The sequence below is a fragment of the Lagopus leucura genome, unplaced genomic scaffold (genome assembly GCF_019238085.1).
Source record: "Lagopus leucura isolate 7727_CA_CO unplaced genomic scaffold, USGS_WTPT01 Super-Scaffold_1, whole genome shotgun sequence".
NCBI lineage: Eukaryota > Metazoa > Chordata > Aves > Galliformes > Phasianidae > Lagopus > Lagopus leucura.
Window position 1 is genome coordinate 20,968,412 of NW_024962250.1, and position 18,429 is coordinate 20,986,840.

The 18,429-nt window shown below is 48.6% G+C and overlaps 1 protein-coding gene across 1 annotated transcript in view; it reads right to left on the reverse strand.

The window, feature by feature from the left end:
- SYNDIG1L (synapse differentiation inducing 1 like) overlaps positions 1-14,851 on the reverse strand; it is a 30,227-nt gene extending 15,376 nt beyond the window's left edge. The window contains exons 1-2 of the mRNA XM_042870606.1: positions 14,700-14,851; positions 12,250-12,301 (exon numbers count right to left, since the gene is read on the reverse strand). Coding sequence (XP_042726540.1) covers positions 12,250-12,301; positions 14,700-14,785 — 138 coding nt within the window. The 5' untranslated portion in view covers positions 14,786-14,851. The remainder of the gene's footprint in view (positions 1-12,249; positions 12,302-14,699) is intronic.
- Positions 14,852-18,429: the final 3,578 nt, after the last annotated feature.

The following is an 18,429-nucleotide window of genomic DNA, read 5'->3' on the forward strand; positions in this document are numbered from 1 at the left end:
CATAACAGCCAGCACGAAGGTGTGTGATGCCTCTAATACTATTAGCACCTGATCGCTTGGATACCCCAGTTAAAGCCCAGGAAAAGCTTGTGTCTGCGATCTGTTTGAACACCTTCCTTCTGGGATTAGTGTCATTCTCCTCCTTCTTGCTAAGCAGAAATGACAGCTGCTGCCAGAAACACTTGAATGCATCGGAGCCTGAGGGGACGCCCCTTTGTCCCCAGCCCCCACGGTGTCTCTGGGACAGGCCTCAGCTCCACAGCTGCTGCAGGGCTCGTGGCAGAAAATGGATGGAGCAGGGAGGCTGCCTTCAGAAAGCCATTCAGAGCACCTGAATCCTGCGGTAATTATGCTCTTGATTTGCATATCATGAATAGCCATTCAGCAGTACCTTCCTTTCCCTCAGCTCAGCTAGGAAGCCCTGCTAGATGCCTGAAGCATGTGACAGTGATGGCAATTCCCATTCTCAAGGATGGTTGCTTGGATCTCTTCCCATATGGGATATGGAGGTCCTTGAAGGAAAGGGTAGGTCCTTATTGAGGAGCTGGTCCTTTGAAGAATTGGATGATCATTGTGGATCCCTTCCAGCTCGGGGTATTTGGTGATTCTTATGAGGGTGAGAGACTTCTGTGAATCCCAAACATCCTCTTAGGAGCTGTCCTGAACTGGAGCCACCCAGGGGGAGTCTGAAGAGTGAAGAACAGCATCCTCAGCGCTGGAACATGGTTTAGAGCAATGAGGAAGAGGCAGGGAGCTGTGGGTATGGGTGCGTGCATTCTGGGCAGGGGTGTGTGCAGGAGGACATCTGGAGGAGAAGAGCATAGACAGGGGAACCCTGCATGCAGGCCTGCTGCTCAGCATCGCTTTGGCAAAGCAAAGCAGCTCTAAACCCAGAATAACGAATGGACCATATGCTCCAGTGCTTTCACTGGCAGACAGAGCCTTATGGTGAATCAGGACATAAAAGGTAATATCCTCTTGAAAAAAGGAAGCTGGGAGTGTGTGTCTGCTTGTTAACCATGCAGGGAGGTCATGTGGGAAGGCACTCACTGGGGGCTTTCTCTAGCTGAATGCTCACCCAACACTTTTGACCTTGCTGGTTTTAGCCAGATTGAATTGGCCCATAAAGAGGCTGTGTCAGGTGTGGGTGCATCCCAGCCACAGGACATGGGAAGGACCCACAGTGGACATAGGTTCCTCAATCTGCAGTAGCCTCTGTGCCACAACATGAGCACAGAGGGCTGCATCCAGCCACAGCTAAATCTGAGACCACCTGTGGTTGCGGTCACCTGCTGGAAAGCAGCTTCCCCACCGACTAATTGCTGAACAAACTGTCTTTGCACTCTGACAGACGGAGCCCCGGGGAGCGCCTAGCTCAGATATTGGCAGGAGGCAAAGTCTCTGGAAATGAGGCTTTACAGCACTGTCAAAGCTTGAGATGAAAGGGAAGCAGCACGGTTGGAAATAAGACATCCAGCGGCAGCAGTGTGAGCACCACAGGGAGCACCCCGTTTGTGCTGGCACAGAGCGGTGGCGGGGCCTCATCCCCACCCATGTGGTCTGGGGCCTCATGCAGACCCCCAGCATCCTGCTGCCCTGTCCCAGGGCTCACACTCGAGGGTTGGGATCAAGCCTTTTGCAGGGCGAGGTGCCCACCGCATACCCCTGTGCTCGATGACCTGCAGCTCTGGGGCTTTTCTCTTTGTCTCTTTCCCAGTGTCAAGCTCCCAGTGTCAAGCTCCCAGGCAAACCAGCAGTGGAAATTTTAAGAAAATTCAGCTCAGCAAGCAGCAACAGAAGGGTCTTGTCCCCCAGACACTTTAAAAATATTGAAATTCACTTGAATAAGCAAAAAAATGGCTGAACTGTCACGCATGAGGCACATGAATCATCTTCAGGGAGGAAAGCGATCCTGGCAATGTCTGGGCTTGAAGTAACAGTAGTTAACATTATAATGACTCATAGCACATATGCGTCACACCGTTTTTCATTAGGAGCAGGATCCTGGTGTCCTGTGACTAACTGGGAGCTGGAACAGTAGTCCTAAAGCATGGGGCCAGGAGCCGGCTCTCCCAAATGTTTTGGTTCAGTGCCAAAAGCATTATCGGCTGTCAGATATTAAATAATAGTAATTCTCAGATCAAACACTTCATTCAAATGACAAAATGAGATTGGCTTTGTAGCTGCCTTCCCCAGGGAGCGCCATGACTTTAATAGGGAGAAAATGGATAAATTGAGGGCAAGCACCTACAGAGAGGCCCTTCTTCTGCCCTCTGCTCCTTAAAGTCAACCCCTGGCTCTGCAGCCCATCTCTGATCTCCAGACAAGGTCAACATTTCCATTTTTGTCTCCCTACAGAAGGACCTTCAATTTCTTTGCAGTAACCTCACGGACCCCTCAGCATCCTCACAGCAAAGCTGACTGGTGTAAACCCTGTCCAAAATGCTGCAGCTCCTGCAGCCCAGCCCCTTGCTGAACCTCACCTCAAAAAGCCCATGTCCCACCAAACCTCTTAGTTCAATGGCACGTGCCCATCTAGGCTGTTCAGGGCAAGCAAGGGAGCTGGAGCCTCTCCTGGGGAGGACAGTGAATGCCCACATGTGGGTGGCTCTGGTACGTGTTAAAGCTCATAACATTAGCTTAAATCTGCTCTTTGTAACCAAATCATCCTCCAGCATAATGGCAGCGTTGGACCTAGGCAAGAGCAGAGTAGCCAAAGAGATGTGCTGAAGTTAATGCATCAGTCTGGAGGATGAGAAAATGCAACATCTGGAAGATAACCCGCTGTGCTTTACCTGCCTCTTAGTTGGAATAGAACAAACCAGCCAAAGAGATTTTTTGTCAGACTTTACAAAATATGCCACCTGTGGGCTAAAGGAAGCAAGAGAAAATGCATCTCAAAGGGTAGCATTTGTACCGAGTGATGAATTACCAAAAGTAAGTGCTTATAATTGAAGCTCTCTCTCCAGTCCTTTCAGCAGGACCAGCATGGTGCTCTTCTGACTGAAGACTGAGTGACCACAGAGGGCACTTATGCACCATCAGAAAACGGCCAACAGTCAACAGATGCTCACATCAGATGCTGAAATACCTTACAGAGAACAGGATAATGGGAGGACAGGGCTTTCAGACCTTCGGAGGCAAGACTGCCTGGAGCTAGAAACAAAAATACAGTAGCAATGGGATGCACTGGTCATGTTAATTACCATCCTCTCCTTGAACCTGGGATACCTCAGAGCTCAACCAGTGACAAGTTCAGCATCTGCAGCCATTCTGAATCCATTCTGGCTCAGATGGGCTCTGTGAGCTCTCACAAGCAGGCAGGGAGGGGCAGGGAGGCTTACTCAAAGAAAACGTAGCCAGTGTGTTTGCTTTCTTGTGGATACTCAATTACAGCAGCCAACTGTGCATGAAGTCTGTGCAGCCACCTGTTTTTCACTTAGGTCTGTTCTCAGGGCTATAGGTTTAGCTGTAGCAATAATGGGCTCAACCTCCGACGAGGGATCATTTATGAACAGGAAAATATTTCAAGTTTTCCTAAAGCAGGGCTGTGATATAAATGGGAACAGTTTGCAGGAGTCCAGCCATAATCCATTGGCTCAAGATACTGTTATCTGTGAGGTACTCTGCCTGGGCAATCCTCTCATTTCTCTTCTTTCTGGAACAGTGCCCAGTTGATGGTGGTCAGGTGGTTGGTGTGTTTTACTTACAGCAAGATGGGGATGGTCCAGCATGACCTCCCACAACTCTCTCAGCACCCCAGAGCTCCTATAATTTTAAGAACAGGCTCCTGTTCCACACATGTAAGCTTTGCTAAGTTGCCTTGACTGGCCTTTTCACAGCCAGGAATCACCCCCAGCCCTGCACACACAAAGCGTGAGGGATCCTGCAGCAGTCCTTCCAGGCCTGCAGGCCTTGTGGCAGGGTTACCAACGTATATCCCAATTCTGTCCCCAGTTGGGCAATTTGTACAGGCTTTACAGTCTTATTGACTGCATCCCACAATGACCTTGCAAGAGCAGCAAACACCCACACGGCCATTAGGTTCAATTATTGTAATTCCCTCTCCACAGGGCTCCTCCACCATGCTTTAGAGGTTATTCTGAAAGCAGCAGCATGTTGCTTGCTGGCTTGAGCCTCATTGATCATATTATCTTCACTTCTGCCATGAAAGCAGTGGATTGACCAACTTGGCTTCACCAGTCCTTAAAGTTATTGCTAGTATTTTCCTGATTGCTTTAAAGTCCCTTTCTCCCTTCTTTGTATACAATGGAAGTGCCTGCCAGACCGACACCTGGGCTACAGCAAGGGGTCTTCACTGGGGGGAAGCCAGGCCCCATTGGAGGCAAGCACAAGAGATGGAGCCTGGGTGAAGGTGCCGTCACTGCCATCACACTTGATTTGTAGGGAGAGGGACATCACAAAAATACTGCTGCCCCACCAGAAGATTTTTAGTATTCTGCTCACCATCCCATTTTTCCCTCCTGCTCTGCACCAACTTCCTTTAATTTGCTCATTAAAGGGAGCTGGATTATTAAAACAAATTGTGGCATTTTCGTGAAAAAGCTGGAAGGGCTGAAATTGCCCTGACACTAATGGGTACAGCCCTGGCTCAAGTGAGTTATCGGCAAGCTGCCCGCTGACTCCTGTGGAGCCAAGATTTTACTTCAGATGGAGCCTATCTTTCAATTAAAGGTATTACTTCTAATATTCATTAAAATTCTGTTTAATCCAGGCTCTGCAAGGGGCAAACCATGGAATTCATTAAGAGTTTTGTAAAAAGCCACTGCAAAAGACCACAGTTGGGAAAAGTGGCTCCCAGGGGGAGAGGAGCAGGGCAAGAGCATGCCTTCACCTGGGGAAAAACCAGCACCTGCAGCTCTTTGATGGAGCGTGGGATGGTTTTTAGCACCTCTCTATTTAGCCTATTGATAAGGGTGGGTAGGCAGCAGAAGGGAGTCTGCTCCTTTCCTATTGTGGTGCTCCGGCTTCTGATCTTGCCGTGAGAGAGCACCCAGGTGTGGTATCGTGCTACTCAGATACCCACATAACTCTGATGAGAAACAACAAATTGAGGGTTTGTGTTTCACCCGTATCAGACCTACCACCCTTTGCATTCACTGCACACTTGTGCAAAACCCTGTTGGCTGCTGTTGATTTACCACTGATGGTGCATATGACAGAGGTCCTGTGGGCTTCAAAATCAATCTGGAGGCCGTGCTCTGTGAGCTGTTGAGTGAGCACCCCGCTAAGTTGCCCAGAGGTCTGCAGCTACCTGTCCCGAGACGCTGCTGTCAACAAGCAGCCAGCTGCCTTGCAGCTCTGACATTAGCGGTAGGGATAAAAGCGCTGCAGATCACTGAAAACAAAACGGCTCAGAGGCTGGAGGAGAAAGGAAATAGCAGGATCTCTGGGTGGAGGCTGCAAACGGCACTCAGGAGAGCTGGTACCTCTGCTGGGACTGAGAGGGGTTTGCAGATGTGGACAAAAAGCCAGAGGCTTGTTTCAAGCAGGAAGTGGTGCTCTGAGTTCTTGCATTGCTTTGTGATCCACAAATGTGAGCTGAGATAGCTTGGGTCTGTGTTTTACTTCTCTCTAGTTTCAGTGCAGCCATCTTCTTTTCTCTGTCAGTATTTGCAAATGCTGTTATTCTGTACCAAAATATTTCTTCATCAAATAAGCATTAGCGCATTTTTCCCAGGCTGCTGCCTTAGGTGGTGGCTTGACCTCTGTGAGAAGATGCATCTGCTAGGCAAATGACTTCTGCCTGTCTCTGTGTTTCTCTGCATCTGCTAATTTATTTATTTTTAATTTTATTTCCAAACGCCATCCCGCAGGGTCGGATGACTCCTAAATCCCTGTCCCCGTTCTGTGCATTTGGCATTCTGCAGCCCAGGTTTAAGGCTGTGAGGCTGCTGCTGCCTGCAGCCAGAAGGCAGCCTGCCAGGAACCCCATCCCCTGTCCTCTCAAACATCAGCTGCCTTTCCCAGCAGTAAAATACTGCTGTATGAAATACACTGGGTTCTGAGATCAATAACCTATCAGTACTCTGAACTCATGGGAAGAGCCAGCCCCTGCCTCTGCCAGCTAATTCTCTGAGAACCTTTCTTCTTTCTCCCACGTTGTCCAGTCAGACCTTTTTGTTCTCTCTTCCTCCATTTTCGCTCTGTTGCTTTCAAAGTCTGCCCCTGCTCCTTCTTTTGTATGTGTTTGTTGTTTCATTTTCTTAAGCTGTGCACATATTTATCTTCTTTCTCTCCATCTCTTCTCTTCTTCTTCTTCCAGCCTCTCCCCTCTGCTTCCTCATTACTTCTATCTCCTGGCAAATGGTATACTGTCATTTGCAACTGTAATGATGATGAAATACCTGAGATGTGGAAATAGCAGGCATCATTTCCCTCTCTGCCCTTTCCCTCCTCCCCTCACACACGAGGCATATTTCATTTCTTCTATTCTGCATCCACAGCAGTGGAGAACTGGCGTGCCCGGGGAGCATCGGCGTGGTGCCAGCAGATGTGGAAGTGATGAAGGATGGCAGGAAGGTCCAGTTCCCCTGGCTGATCTCCTTCAGAGACCCATCGCACTGCAGATGGAGAAAGGTGAGGGCTGGCTCTAGGAGTGCTTCCCACCCAGCTATCTCTGAGTGCTGTACTGCAATAGGCAAATCGCTTTATCTCTGTGGCACAGATGGAGGAGCTGAAACAAATCACTGTGCTCCACGATGAGTGAGAGGGATACAAGTAGAGTGTCCCTGCTCTTTGTGCTTTGAAGGGAAATATCTCTGAAGAAGACTAGCCTCAGGGACCAGCCATACTTGTGCTTGAATTTCCTGGTGGGAACAAAGGTAACAAAGCTTTTTGCTGCAAATCTGGAGTCTGCAATGTAAAATTTAGACAGAAGTTTGATGTTCCTCTGCTTCCAATTTATTCTTCACATGGCAGGAGACAGACTAGCAGTGACTGTACGCAGGGAGCAGGGCCTCTGCCACAGCACACTGAGGAAGACAAGGGGAGCAGTTCCATAATAGGGAAGGTGATGGAGCATAGCTGCACACAATCACAGGACGGTGATGGTGGGTACAAACATGGCATGGCAAAGTCCATGGGAGATTGGCACAACTCACAGACCCCCAGATGGAAACTTTCCCACCTTCACATTATTCTGTCATTGGGAGCAGTTGTCCTACTGAAAGTTTGCCCCTACAGCCCCTGGGCTGCCTTGGCCCAGCGTCACACCTTGGCCTGAGCTATAGTGTCCCCAGAGCCACCAGCTCTGCTTCAGCTTACTCTGCCCTCACTTTAAGTGAATGCCTTTTACTTGTCTCTCCTGTTGAAATCCCTGTGCTGTTCCTACATCATCTGTGTCATTCTTGGTGATCTCAGTAAAACAAGACAGGCAGCCAACTGTTGACTGCACATTAGCTGTGCTGGGGATGCTTTTCCAGTGGTGAAAGCTGTTTCTATAAGATTATGAGAAATTAGTCAAGCGTTCATGAACAGATGCTCTTCCTTCTGAAGAATGCAGGGCTTGCTTCATCATTGAAACAAGCCTTTCCAGTAAGCCACTGCTAGCTATTAAGGTGCTGATGTGATGTGACAAAACATGTGCCATTTGTCTTCAGACAAATTTCCACACTGGATATGACGAGGTGAGGTTTGCTGTGCTGGTGGGCTTCTTTGGCAGAAGAGGCAACTGAGCCAGAAAGTGAATTCTGGGATGAGAAGGAAACCCGTGTCCCTGGCCCATGAGGCCACTGCACACTTCTCATTTCAATGCCTTTCAAAACAAATTCAGATGTGAACTTAGTGATGGACTTCACGGGGCACAGAAGACAATTATATGGAACAGAAATAGCCTACATACACAGAGGGAAGAGCTCTTGGATTCAGAGCCCTTATTATAGATCAGAGTTCATAAGATTCAAAGTCTGTATAGAACAAAGTCTGGGTTGCCTCTGGATTTCCTCTGAATCATGGCTTGGCAAGTAGAAAAAGACCTGTCTGCCATAGAAATAGATTTATTTAACCCTTGGCAGTCCTGAGGGAACTGTGTAGTAGAAAGAGGGCTGTCTGAGGCTGGGGCCACATTAAAGTGATCAGATTGGTTCAGAGATTTTTGTTTTGTTTGTTTGTTTGCGTTTTTACTTCTAGATTCTGCAGCAGCAGATGTCTTGATGGGGATCAGTGGGAAAGCTTCAGAGCTGGCTGCACTAATTGTTTCTTTGGCCCTGAAAACTCATCCCCAGTCATCTTCAGAAAGTGAAGTCATTTCATTCTGTCCACAGGCATCATCTTTCTCACTGGTTTCCCTCATATGCTGGTGAGACAGACTTCAGGAGCAAAGGACTTCATCTGTGATGACACAATCTGAAAGCCATTTCTGATCAAAGCCATTGCTTTTCCAACAGCAGGATTCCTTTGAGTTATTGGGAAGCTTCCCATGCTGTGAAAATGTACATGACTAAGTTGCTCTTCACTGCACCACTTTCTGCCTGGCAGAGGTAGGGGGTACTTACTTCATCTGCTTTCCTGATTCTGTCTCTGTCCCCAGAGCAGGAGCCGTGCTTTCCTGAGATCATGTCACCAGGTGTATGGGAACTGCTGAGTCACGGCCTGAACCTCTGATTGATCACATGAGGCGAGCCATGAGTCAGCCAGAGGAGCACAGCTGAAGGCAATTCACCTGTGCTGCCAGAAGGGGTGGCTCCACCCCTCTTAGACCTATTTAAGAGCTGGCTACCAGTGGGGAAGGATCTCATCTGGAGATCCCTTCTTCTGGTGCTTTCTGTAGGTAAGCCTTCCATTTATTCTCCTTATTGTCCTAGTCTATTTTGCCTAGCTCTCTTGTGATTATAACATCTTAATATCCATTGATTATACACCAGGGCACTCAGAATCATGTCCTGGACCTGTTTTCCATGTGTAGTTTGTAACTGAGATCATTGCACCATCGTGATACCTCTTAACCAGCCATCCTGGCAGCTGAAGAAATAGTTCCTCCTCTGCTCTCCCACTAGATGACATTTACGTTTGTTGTTTCCTCTTTGCTTTATTTCCTTGGAGGCTTTTGCACACTTTGCTGCCCAGGCCCAGCAGCCCATTGGTGCTGCGATACACATCTGAGGCACCTCAAGATTAGAGCCTTTTCAAGCCACCAGTTTTCTGCTGAACATGTCCCCAGCTTCACCGACAAATCCGCAAATGCCACGACTGAGTTTCATCTCTCTGCCACCCAACCTTAGACAACAGTGTGGGATTTGTGCTCCTGAGTGTGAGAACGTGCCTGTTATCAGTGGATGACAGGCCATCATGTAAACATTGCTGTCAAAGCAACGAACTGGCAGTGAGCATTTCCATGAACCCCTGCCTGTCTGCAAACAGCAGCAAAAGTGCAACTCCTGCTCACAAAAGAGAATCTCCAGGTGCTGTTGGGCACTATGGTCCCCTGACCTGGGGTGGGATGCAGGGCCCAGCTTTGCAGTGTCTCGTGGAGGATGAGCAGCTCCTGAGATGGGTCTGCACACTGCCACGTGTGGGAGGAGGCCCTGGCTACGTATCCAATGACTTTTTTGATTGCTGAGGTTAATTGTAGAGATGGTCAGTGTGCTGTGGCTGCCAATGAAAATATTTACCTTTATTCCATAGAACTGTAACACAGCTGCCCTCACGCCTCCTCTCTCAAGTGTGCAGCCCAGGCTCTTGCCTCAGTGCTGAGTGACTAAGAAACCCTATGCAGCGTCCAGGGTCCTCAATATTTGCACTGGCATCTTGCTGCTTTCCTCTTCATCCTTTTGAAGATTCCTTCTTAAAATTTAGCACCACCATTCTTGGCACACTGTTTCTCTCAGTGAACTGTGGCCCCAGTCACTCCAGATGAGGATGTCACTGCTAGCAGCAGCTGACAGGCCATCAAAACCCAATGCTGCTGGGCTAATACGTGGGGGGATGCCAGCTGTGATTCTGAGGAGCAGCCCGTGTGCATTATTTAGAGCAAAGTCGGGGCAAACACCTCCCTTGTGTGCCCTAAAGTCTGCTGGTCTAAAATGCAATTGTTTAAAATGTCAGGAGCACCTCTACAAGGAAGTGCTGAGCATAAAAACACACGTTTGGGAAACATATGTGTTTTATCTCTTCTTAGGGGCTTGTCTCATGGATGATGGGCAGCCTGCATCAGTTGGTGTCTGTTTTCTGCAGGCTGAACCAGTTCACAGCTGTTTGATCACTCCTCATAACATCCGTGGGGATTCCATCTGACACACAGCCCATAACCAGAGTCCCTTAGTGTTAGCCCATCCCTTGGCATTTCAAGTTCTTTCTCACCAGAGGAGCTGGCCTAAATTTCCAGGGGACTTAAATGCTCCATTTCCTTCACAGGCATTTTTACTCTAATAATGTGTCACTAAAAGTAATGAAAAGACTGGAAAAAAAGGCCTAAGTCTTTCTTGTGACGCAAATAGTCACAGCCAGAAATTAAGGATGGGTTTTAGGATTTTAGTACCTTACTTTCTCCTCCCAGAAGACACTTCATCCCTTAGAGGAGCTTTGGTGAAATGCCAACAAGTACTAAAGGACCAGAGATGATGCAAGACCCCTGTTTTGAATGAGTCCCCTGGCTGGAATTTCAGAACAGAAATTGGGAGCCTTTCTGATCCAAGAACTTAGGTTGTTGTCAGCCTGCATTTTCCATTCAGGTGGTGCTGTGCTGTGGAGGGGCTGGGGGAACAGAATTCTGTCTTTCTAGTGGGAAAGGAAGTCCTGTTAATCCCATTCAGACTCAAAGACCACCATCAGAGGAAGGCCAAGAGCTCACTAGAGAATTGTTCTGCATATCTGCATTTTTATTGTATTAATTTCCCTGCTGCTCAGCCAGAGCAAACTGAGGATGAGGCAGCTGTGGCTAGGTGGGGGCACTACATGGTCTTGTGCGCACATCTGCAAAGGCCTCGTCGGCTCCCACCCAAACCCTTTCCCACCAACAGACTCCAGGTAGCTTTGGCCAGTAAAATGAGTGCTTAAGAGTGTTTTCACAGTGAAGGCTGTGCCCCTGCATGCTGCTGAGTTGGTGACATCCCCACAATTGGCACCTCAGCCCTCATCTGCAATCACAGAAAAAATAATTGGATGGATTGAAGTGCAGCACCCTTTTATTTCACAGATAGGAAATTTCATATCTGCCCTGATTAGTGGCTGAGAGATACCAGCTCTCTCCGCAGCTGACCATGAAGGCAATTTCATTTCACTATATCTATTTGCTGATATAGGAAAGAGTTTGAGGGGCTGAACGCTGCCACTGTTGGCTATGTTAATAATCTGGCTCTGGCCGCCTCCTGCCCCAGGGTTCTGCCTGCACCCCTCCATCTCTGCTCCTCTGTCCTGGGTACAAAACACTTAGATGGGTGAAGAAGTTTATGGTGGCATGTGGATGTGTTTAAGCCAGCAGCAACCTGACTGTCAATGAGACACCTCCACATCCAGTGCAGCACTGTTGTGAGGTCTTTGGTGCCTCATCTCAGCGCAACATAACATCTTTACCAGAAGCATTGCCTAAATTCCTTGAGACTGGCCTTCTGGTTTCTGGTTGTCTAGCCTAGCACCAGGCAAACCCCAGAGCTGGGGTATGAACACACGTGGCAATGAGGCCACATGCTCTGGATCTTCTCTGTCTTCAGTGGTGGTTAGAGGCACCATCAAGTCCATGTTCCCACCAGGGGAGATTTGGGGCAGGCTGTGTGCTCCTCATCTCCCAAAATACCAAGGCAAGGATGGTAGAAAGCACCAGGTTGTCTGGTGGCACGAACGCTCAGCACAAGACAGTGCCCTAAGGCCTCACAGCTTCATCACTAAGCTGATGATGTTTGGCAGCCCTCTCGGGGCCCTGCATCCCCAGACAGGTCTCCATGAGCAGAGGGAGGTGTGGTGACCAGTGTTAAGTCCTCTGTGTCAAGCCAGACAGATTTCCCCCTGCTACAAAACTGATGTTTTTAGATCAATAGCCTCACCTTCTAAAATGTTCCAGAAGAGCCTGTAACGATTTTTAATCTATTCTAAATGTCAGAACAAACAGCATTTCCTTCTGAAAGGCTTTGCAGGAAACCACACTGGCACAGCTTGGCCTCTGCCCAGGGTCAGGCATCTCCACAGCACCTGCACTGCGCCCAGCTCCAGCCCCACTGCTACCAGCCCACCAGCCCCTGCAGGGATCTGCAGACTGCTCAACTCAGATCTGCCAGCTGCTTTTGCATCTCTTACCTTTGCAGATGTATTTTTCTTCCTGTTCCCTCTGTCAGGCCCCTCCTCCAGGCTGTGGGAGCAAAAGTGGTGGAGACAGGAAAACGCTGATTTCATGGAAATAGGTCAGCACTGAAAAACTGGCTGGCATGGGGAAGGGGTGGGAGATCCTGAGGTGTCTAGGTGTGCCAGAGCAGGTCACTGAGCTGCTTAAGCAAGGAAATGACAGAGAGGCTCCTGGTTGACACAGGCTTTAGTGACCCTCCTGCTTCAAGGGCATATCTTGTAAAGGTCTGTGTTACCAAGCTTGAAATAAGCCCAAATATCCCGGCCCTGCTTCATATGGGCAGTATTGAGAACTGCACAAGCCCTTCTCATAGCATGGTCGGGGTGGCCATGCTATGCCACAGCAGTTGCCCAGGGCAGAGCTGCTGTGGGAGAGGTCTCCAAGGAGCTGTGGAGCACTGCCCTCATAAATGGCAGTTTCCTCACATCATCTAATCTTGCTGCTGAGAAGCACATTCACTTGTCACTAAAGTAGGCAGGGATGCAGCATCCTGTGCCTGTGCTTGTTTGTTCCTCTCCTATCTGGAAATAAAGCACTTAGTATCTCCAAGAGTCTCTTTCGGAGACTTGATCGTACCAGAAATATCTGTGTTTCTCTTCCATGCACTGCAGGAGCTATTTAAGGACTGCTCTGTCATATTTGTAGTTCCTTTCCCCATCATCATAAGCTGAAAATGATCAGGGCCTCAATTCTCCCCTGCAGCTGAGCTATAGCTTAATCTACCTCGCGCACGGCAAGCTGGTCTTAAGAGTACAAATGTTCAGGTTTCCAAAGTCTGCAGTTAACACGTTTTGTCTGAAAATGTACCAGTGCTTTTTTTTTTGTGAAAAACTTTGTAACATTTTGTTTAGATATTTTCTAATAACGCATTCTGGCTTTGTTTCAAGGTGACAGCTGCATATCAAAGCTGACCTGCTTCTTAGTTTCTTTTCTTTCTTTTTTTTTTTTAACTGCAAAATGCAAAACATTTGGGTTTTGGATTGAGTTTTAAATTTTTTATTTTGTGAAAACCTTCCCTCAGTTTTCTGTTTGTTTGAAAGGGGAAGGTCTGCCCCTTCCTCCTGTGTGTGGGGAAGGGTAGGGATGGTGAGCGCATGATGGAGCCTGCTCTTCCCACAGTGCTGAGCACCCCAGGACTCCCCCTCACTTTTCGCTTGGATGCTCACCCTCCATCAGCCGCCTGAGCCCTCTCCCTCCCTGAGATCTGTCTCTCGTGCCCCATTCCCCTATTACGAATGCTGTCATCAAGGACACACGTACTTCTCCTGCCCCCACACCTTGCTTTCTGTTAAAGGCAAAGATTAATTTCTGACTTCATTGGTTGGAAAAGTACCAAGAAGGGAAAAATAGAGCAGGCCGCGGGGAAAAAGAAGCAGAAGAGGGCAACCAGCGCTGGTATCTCCTCAGCATCAGCTCTGCTACTCCATAGGGTGCCTTCCCAACAGGGCAGGACTTGCACAGGACTGGCTGGGGAGTACCCAAGTAATTGCCCTGTGAGGTACAACGTCCCACCTTGTGCTCTGGCCTGGCTGAGGCTGAGCTGAAGCATCTTCCCTCCCCTTTTCCTCCCAGCACACACCATCCCCGAACACAAAGAAACCTTTGTTTCCCTCCATTGGCTTCCCCACCTGGATGCCACCACCAATTGCTATGGAAATCTGGGGGATGCGGAGAAGGGTTGCCTTCCACTCTGCTGTTGCAGGAAGGGGCCATGCAGAATGGGGATGATATGGTGAGGGCGGGTGCCCATGCTGAGGTGACCTGGAACCAAGCAGCATTGCAGGAGCAGAGGATGAGCACTGGCTCTTTCCTCCTCATCTCATTGTTTTGAAGGTGCTGGTTATTGCCTCCCAGTACCCCTCTCACTGTTCCTACATCACAAGGGACAAGAGCTCCAGGCAGAGAAGCAGACCCTTCATCAGCTGGGAACTGTTGCCATAATTCAGCTTCGCCAGCCTTTCTTACTTCAAAAGTGCATAGAGACTTTTCTTTTACATGCAGCTCAAAGACTCTTCTGTTTCACTTTCTTGTGAGGACTATCAAAGCTCTTGTGTATATATATATGTATATATATATAAAATATTTAGCTGCTTTTGAGAGGGGTACCAGCACAGGTGAACTGCCCTCACTAGACATGGGTTCTACCTCCCCCTACTCTGAGCAACACAGATTGAAAGGCAACAGGGGGAGAAAGTCCCCTAATTAGAGACGTAGTGGCCCCTTCTGTTCTCTCCCCATTGAGCCCCAGCAGGCCAGGAGCATCCGTCTGGGCACCAAAATCAGCAGTTGTCACCCATACTTCCTTGGGCCAGGCTCATACACCTCTAGTAGTTCCACAGACATTTGGGAAAAACTTTCTACTGCAGAGCCCAAACCAGTGCCTCTCCCCAAGCTACATTCTTACCACGCTTTCCTCTCGGTATCTCTCGACAGTAAATGCAGGCAAGCTCCTGCTGCAGGATGTGCTCTTATCTCTGTATTACAGGTCATGAAGTGACATGAGCAAAGGTTGAGTGCAAACCAGAGATATTAAGACAAGGTTATCTGTGTAGGCAGTCTCTGAAACAGGGCAGCGACAGTCCCAGGCATATGCTGGGATTGTCAGCCAGAAACATACCAGAGAGACATGTGTCCAAATGTTGTTTCCTCCCACTTCTCCCCCACTCTCTTTCCTCTGGAGTGAATTCATAAAGAGTGAATCCCTTCCAGTGCTGCCAGCTCTGTCCAGGATGCATGTGAGGCTGCTTGCAGTCAAAATAGCCAGCTCTGAGCTGACTCTATTAATGGAGGGAGACCTAGATATGCTTCTTGCCTGAGCCAGGACTTAGTTAGGCTGCTATAATTAACGACTGTGGCTCCCCTAAGAAAGATTCCAGCTGCTTTGCTCGGCAGCCTGCTCCATCAATTTTGCTCTCACATACCGGACACGCACCAAAACCCATTGCTGTGAGGAAAAAAGATGCATAAATCAGATGCATATGGGAAACAGGAGCAGGAGCAGAGGGGGTGAGACTCCAAAGAAAGTGATACTAATCAGCAGAATAGAACTGCAGAATAGAACTGATTCTCAGGTTCCCCCGTGTCAGAGAAGCTTGCAGAGTCACATGCAGCAAACCTGGCAGACCTCAGCACAAGGCAAGAAGCATAAGCCATGTCCTCAACTTGTGTTAAGGCGAACAGTTACCTTTGCTGAACTATTTCATTTGGAATACTTCATTTCCCTCCTCAGGGGAAGCTCAGTGGAGATATGCCCCAGAGCTCCACGTCAGCCACACTGTATCCTTTCCCATTTTCTCTCCCCAGACCATTCTCCCTTTCTGCTGTTTCAGAAAGCCTGTGGTTTCACACAGGTCACTCATCTGCTTGTCCTCCTGCCCCTGTTGTTCCCATAGCTGCTCACTCAGGCTGGATACTCTCTGAGCTGCTTGGGGTTATTCACCCTTCTCCCACATCAGGTCTGTTTTCTCTTTCCTCTGCCATCATGTTGGAGTTCTCTTTGATTTGCAGACACAATTTTCTCCCATGTAATTCAGCTCTACCCTGTGAATTGGCTTTTCACTGATACATTTTTGCTTTGCTCAAAGAGGATTAAGTAACTTCTTTCACCACAGCAGTCCTATTTCTGTCCTGTACCTGTTATCTGCGAACCTAGGGCAGCAGCAGCAGGAACAGTGTTTTATTAGTGGGCTGAGGGATCTGCCACACAGCCCTACCGCTCCCCACAAAGCTTACACAGGTGTTTGCAGATAGAGTTCTGCTAACAATAGCATCTTCCCATTATTTCCACCAAAGCCAGCTACTACATTCTCTTTTCCAAATGCTATCAGCTCTTCCCTGCCCCTCAGTGAAAAGTTTCTATATTTAACACATCTACCAAGTCTGAAGTTTCTACAGGTGTGTATGGGTAAGCAGAGAGCAAGGGCTGCTGGGACACACTGGCCAGGGCATGGACACCCTCACCCAGATACAGCGTAGGATGCTGGCAAGGAGAACCAACCCTGTGTGTCAAAACAGAGGCTGCGTGGCCCCATGTCACAGCCTGCTCAGCTTTGTTGCATGCAATCAGTGCTGTGGCAGACTGCAGCAAGGGAAATAGCTGTGCTGGAGGAGCTGCCTTGCCTGCTCTGATGATCACCTCTGCCTACATGCTAATGCCCGAATGAACGGAGCTTATCATCCTCTGCTTTAGCATCTGTGAAAGACCAGTGGGGCAAATACAGGAGAGCTCCACTACATCCTGCACATGGATGACTCAATCACACCAGGCTAGCACAGGGCAAGACACAAGCTTTATCTCTCAGTAACCAAGATTAGACTGTGAATAAGAGGAATTAGCTAAAGGTCAAGCCAGCTAGAACAAGAATAATGAACACAGGCTTAAGGAACAGCTGTGTGCAATTTCTCAAAGTACAGCAAATTCTCTTTCTTTGACTCAGTAGCAGGGGCAGGCAGAGCAGTTCTGGCCAAGGGGCTGCAAGCCCCATCGTCCAGGAAGACCTCGCCTTCTGTGCACTCCAAGTCCCACACAAAGCTGTAAGCATTGCCTTTGATCCCAGCTGACAGTCACAACCTCCCAGAGCAGTCTGTGTTGTCGCTGCAAGAAGGTCCCTTGCTCCTCAGGTCAAGGTGATGCACCCTAGGCCTCCAGGCCCAGCAGACAAAGGCTTCTCCTCAGAATCTTTGACCTTGTAATTAACACCTGGCCTGTCCGACTGGGAGGAGCTGGAACATACCGACCTTTGGAACCTTTGGAAAGTTCAATTAACTTCAAGGGCCTTTTCTGGGAGCGTTGGTTGAGGAAACAAAGAGCTCTGAGAAGTGCTGGAGCATTGTCATCAAATCGTTCTGAACATCACTATTTTTAGCACGGTGAGAAGGAGAGAAGGGAGCTGAAGAGGGTAGGCTGGAGCCCCAGTGCATGGGATGGTGGCAGCAGGAGGGCCTCTCTTAGCATACACATGCCTCAGCCCCATGCCTGACCAGAGGAGGGAAGGGGCTATGGTGGTGGTGATAACACACTTTTAAATTTTATTTATTTTTTTTTTTAAGAGAGGAAGCTCCATTTTCATCACCCCACCCCCATGGTCAGAAAATGAGACCCACAGATAGAGCTGGAGATAATGGCAGGTTGCCATGGAAATGTGCATTTAGTCTCACTGTTTCCATGGCAACTGAAAGACATACCATTCTGTTCCTCTGAAGGATGCCAAAGGTAAATGAGCACTGATTAAAACAGGGGCACAAACTTGGGCTCTAATCAACCACAAAGAGTAGGGCCATAAACTCTTATTGCTCAAGCAGGAAATATTAAGAGCTTCATAGTGATGGGAAGGCCAGAGGCAGGGAGCCCTGCACACAAACTACTCCCTGCAGAGCCAGGAATTACAGCCCTGCTGTATTGGCCCAGCTCAATGCCATGCCCAGCTTCAGCTGCCTAACTATGGTCTTTCTGTTTGTAGTGGGATGCTAAAACCACCCCAAATCCATGGTCTGCCAGGCTGTTTCCTGGCTGGATATCTGCACAAATCAAAGCCAGTAACAATGTAATCCTGGAAGTCAAGCAGAGCAAGCATACTTCTCAGAATCCAGCAAGAGCCAAACCACACCATTAATTCTATGTGCCTAGCCCCTGATGGTGCTTGATTGAAAGACTCATCCTCTTCTAAAACAAAACAAAACCAAAAAACAACAGCAATAAAAAGATTACTCAAATGGAAGCTGTGTCTCCTTGAATCCTGGTCCTTCTTCCATGCTGGCTGACATTCAAATCAAACAAGCCATTAGGCAAAGTAATCCCTTTGTCTACTGCCAATCCATCAAGGAGCTGTTGATCTGGCCTGTTCCAGAGGACAGTGGATGTCCTGAGAGCCCCTGCTGGTGTGTGTGGAAGAATAGGCAGAGAATGAGGCATCAGAATGTTGCGTATCCTATTACACACAGCTAATGAACCCAACTGCTGCGTTTGCGAATGGAAGCAGCATGCGGTTCAGTCCTCAAGCACACGATGTAACAACACATCCTGGAAATACAGAGAGCTTGCCCTGAATTTAGAGAACTCCTCTGGCCAATCCCAACTAAGGGTGTGAATAGGGGGTTTATACCACTCCAGTTTCTACTCCATGCTGCCAGTGGAT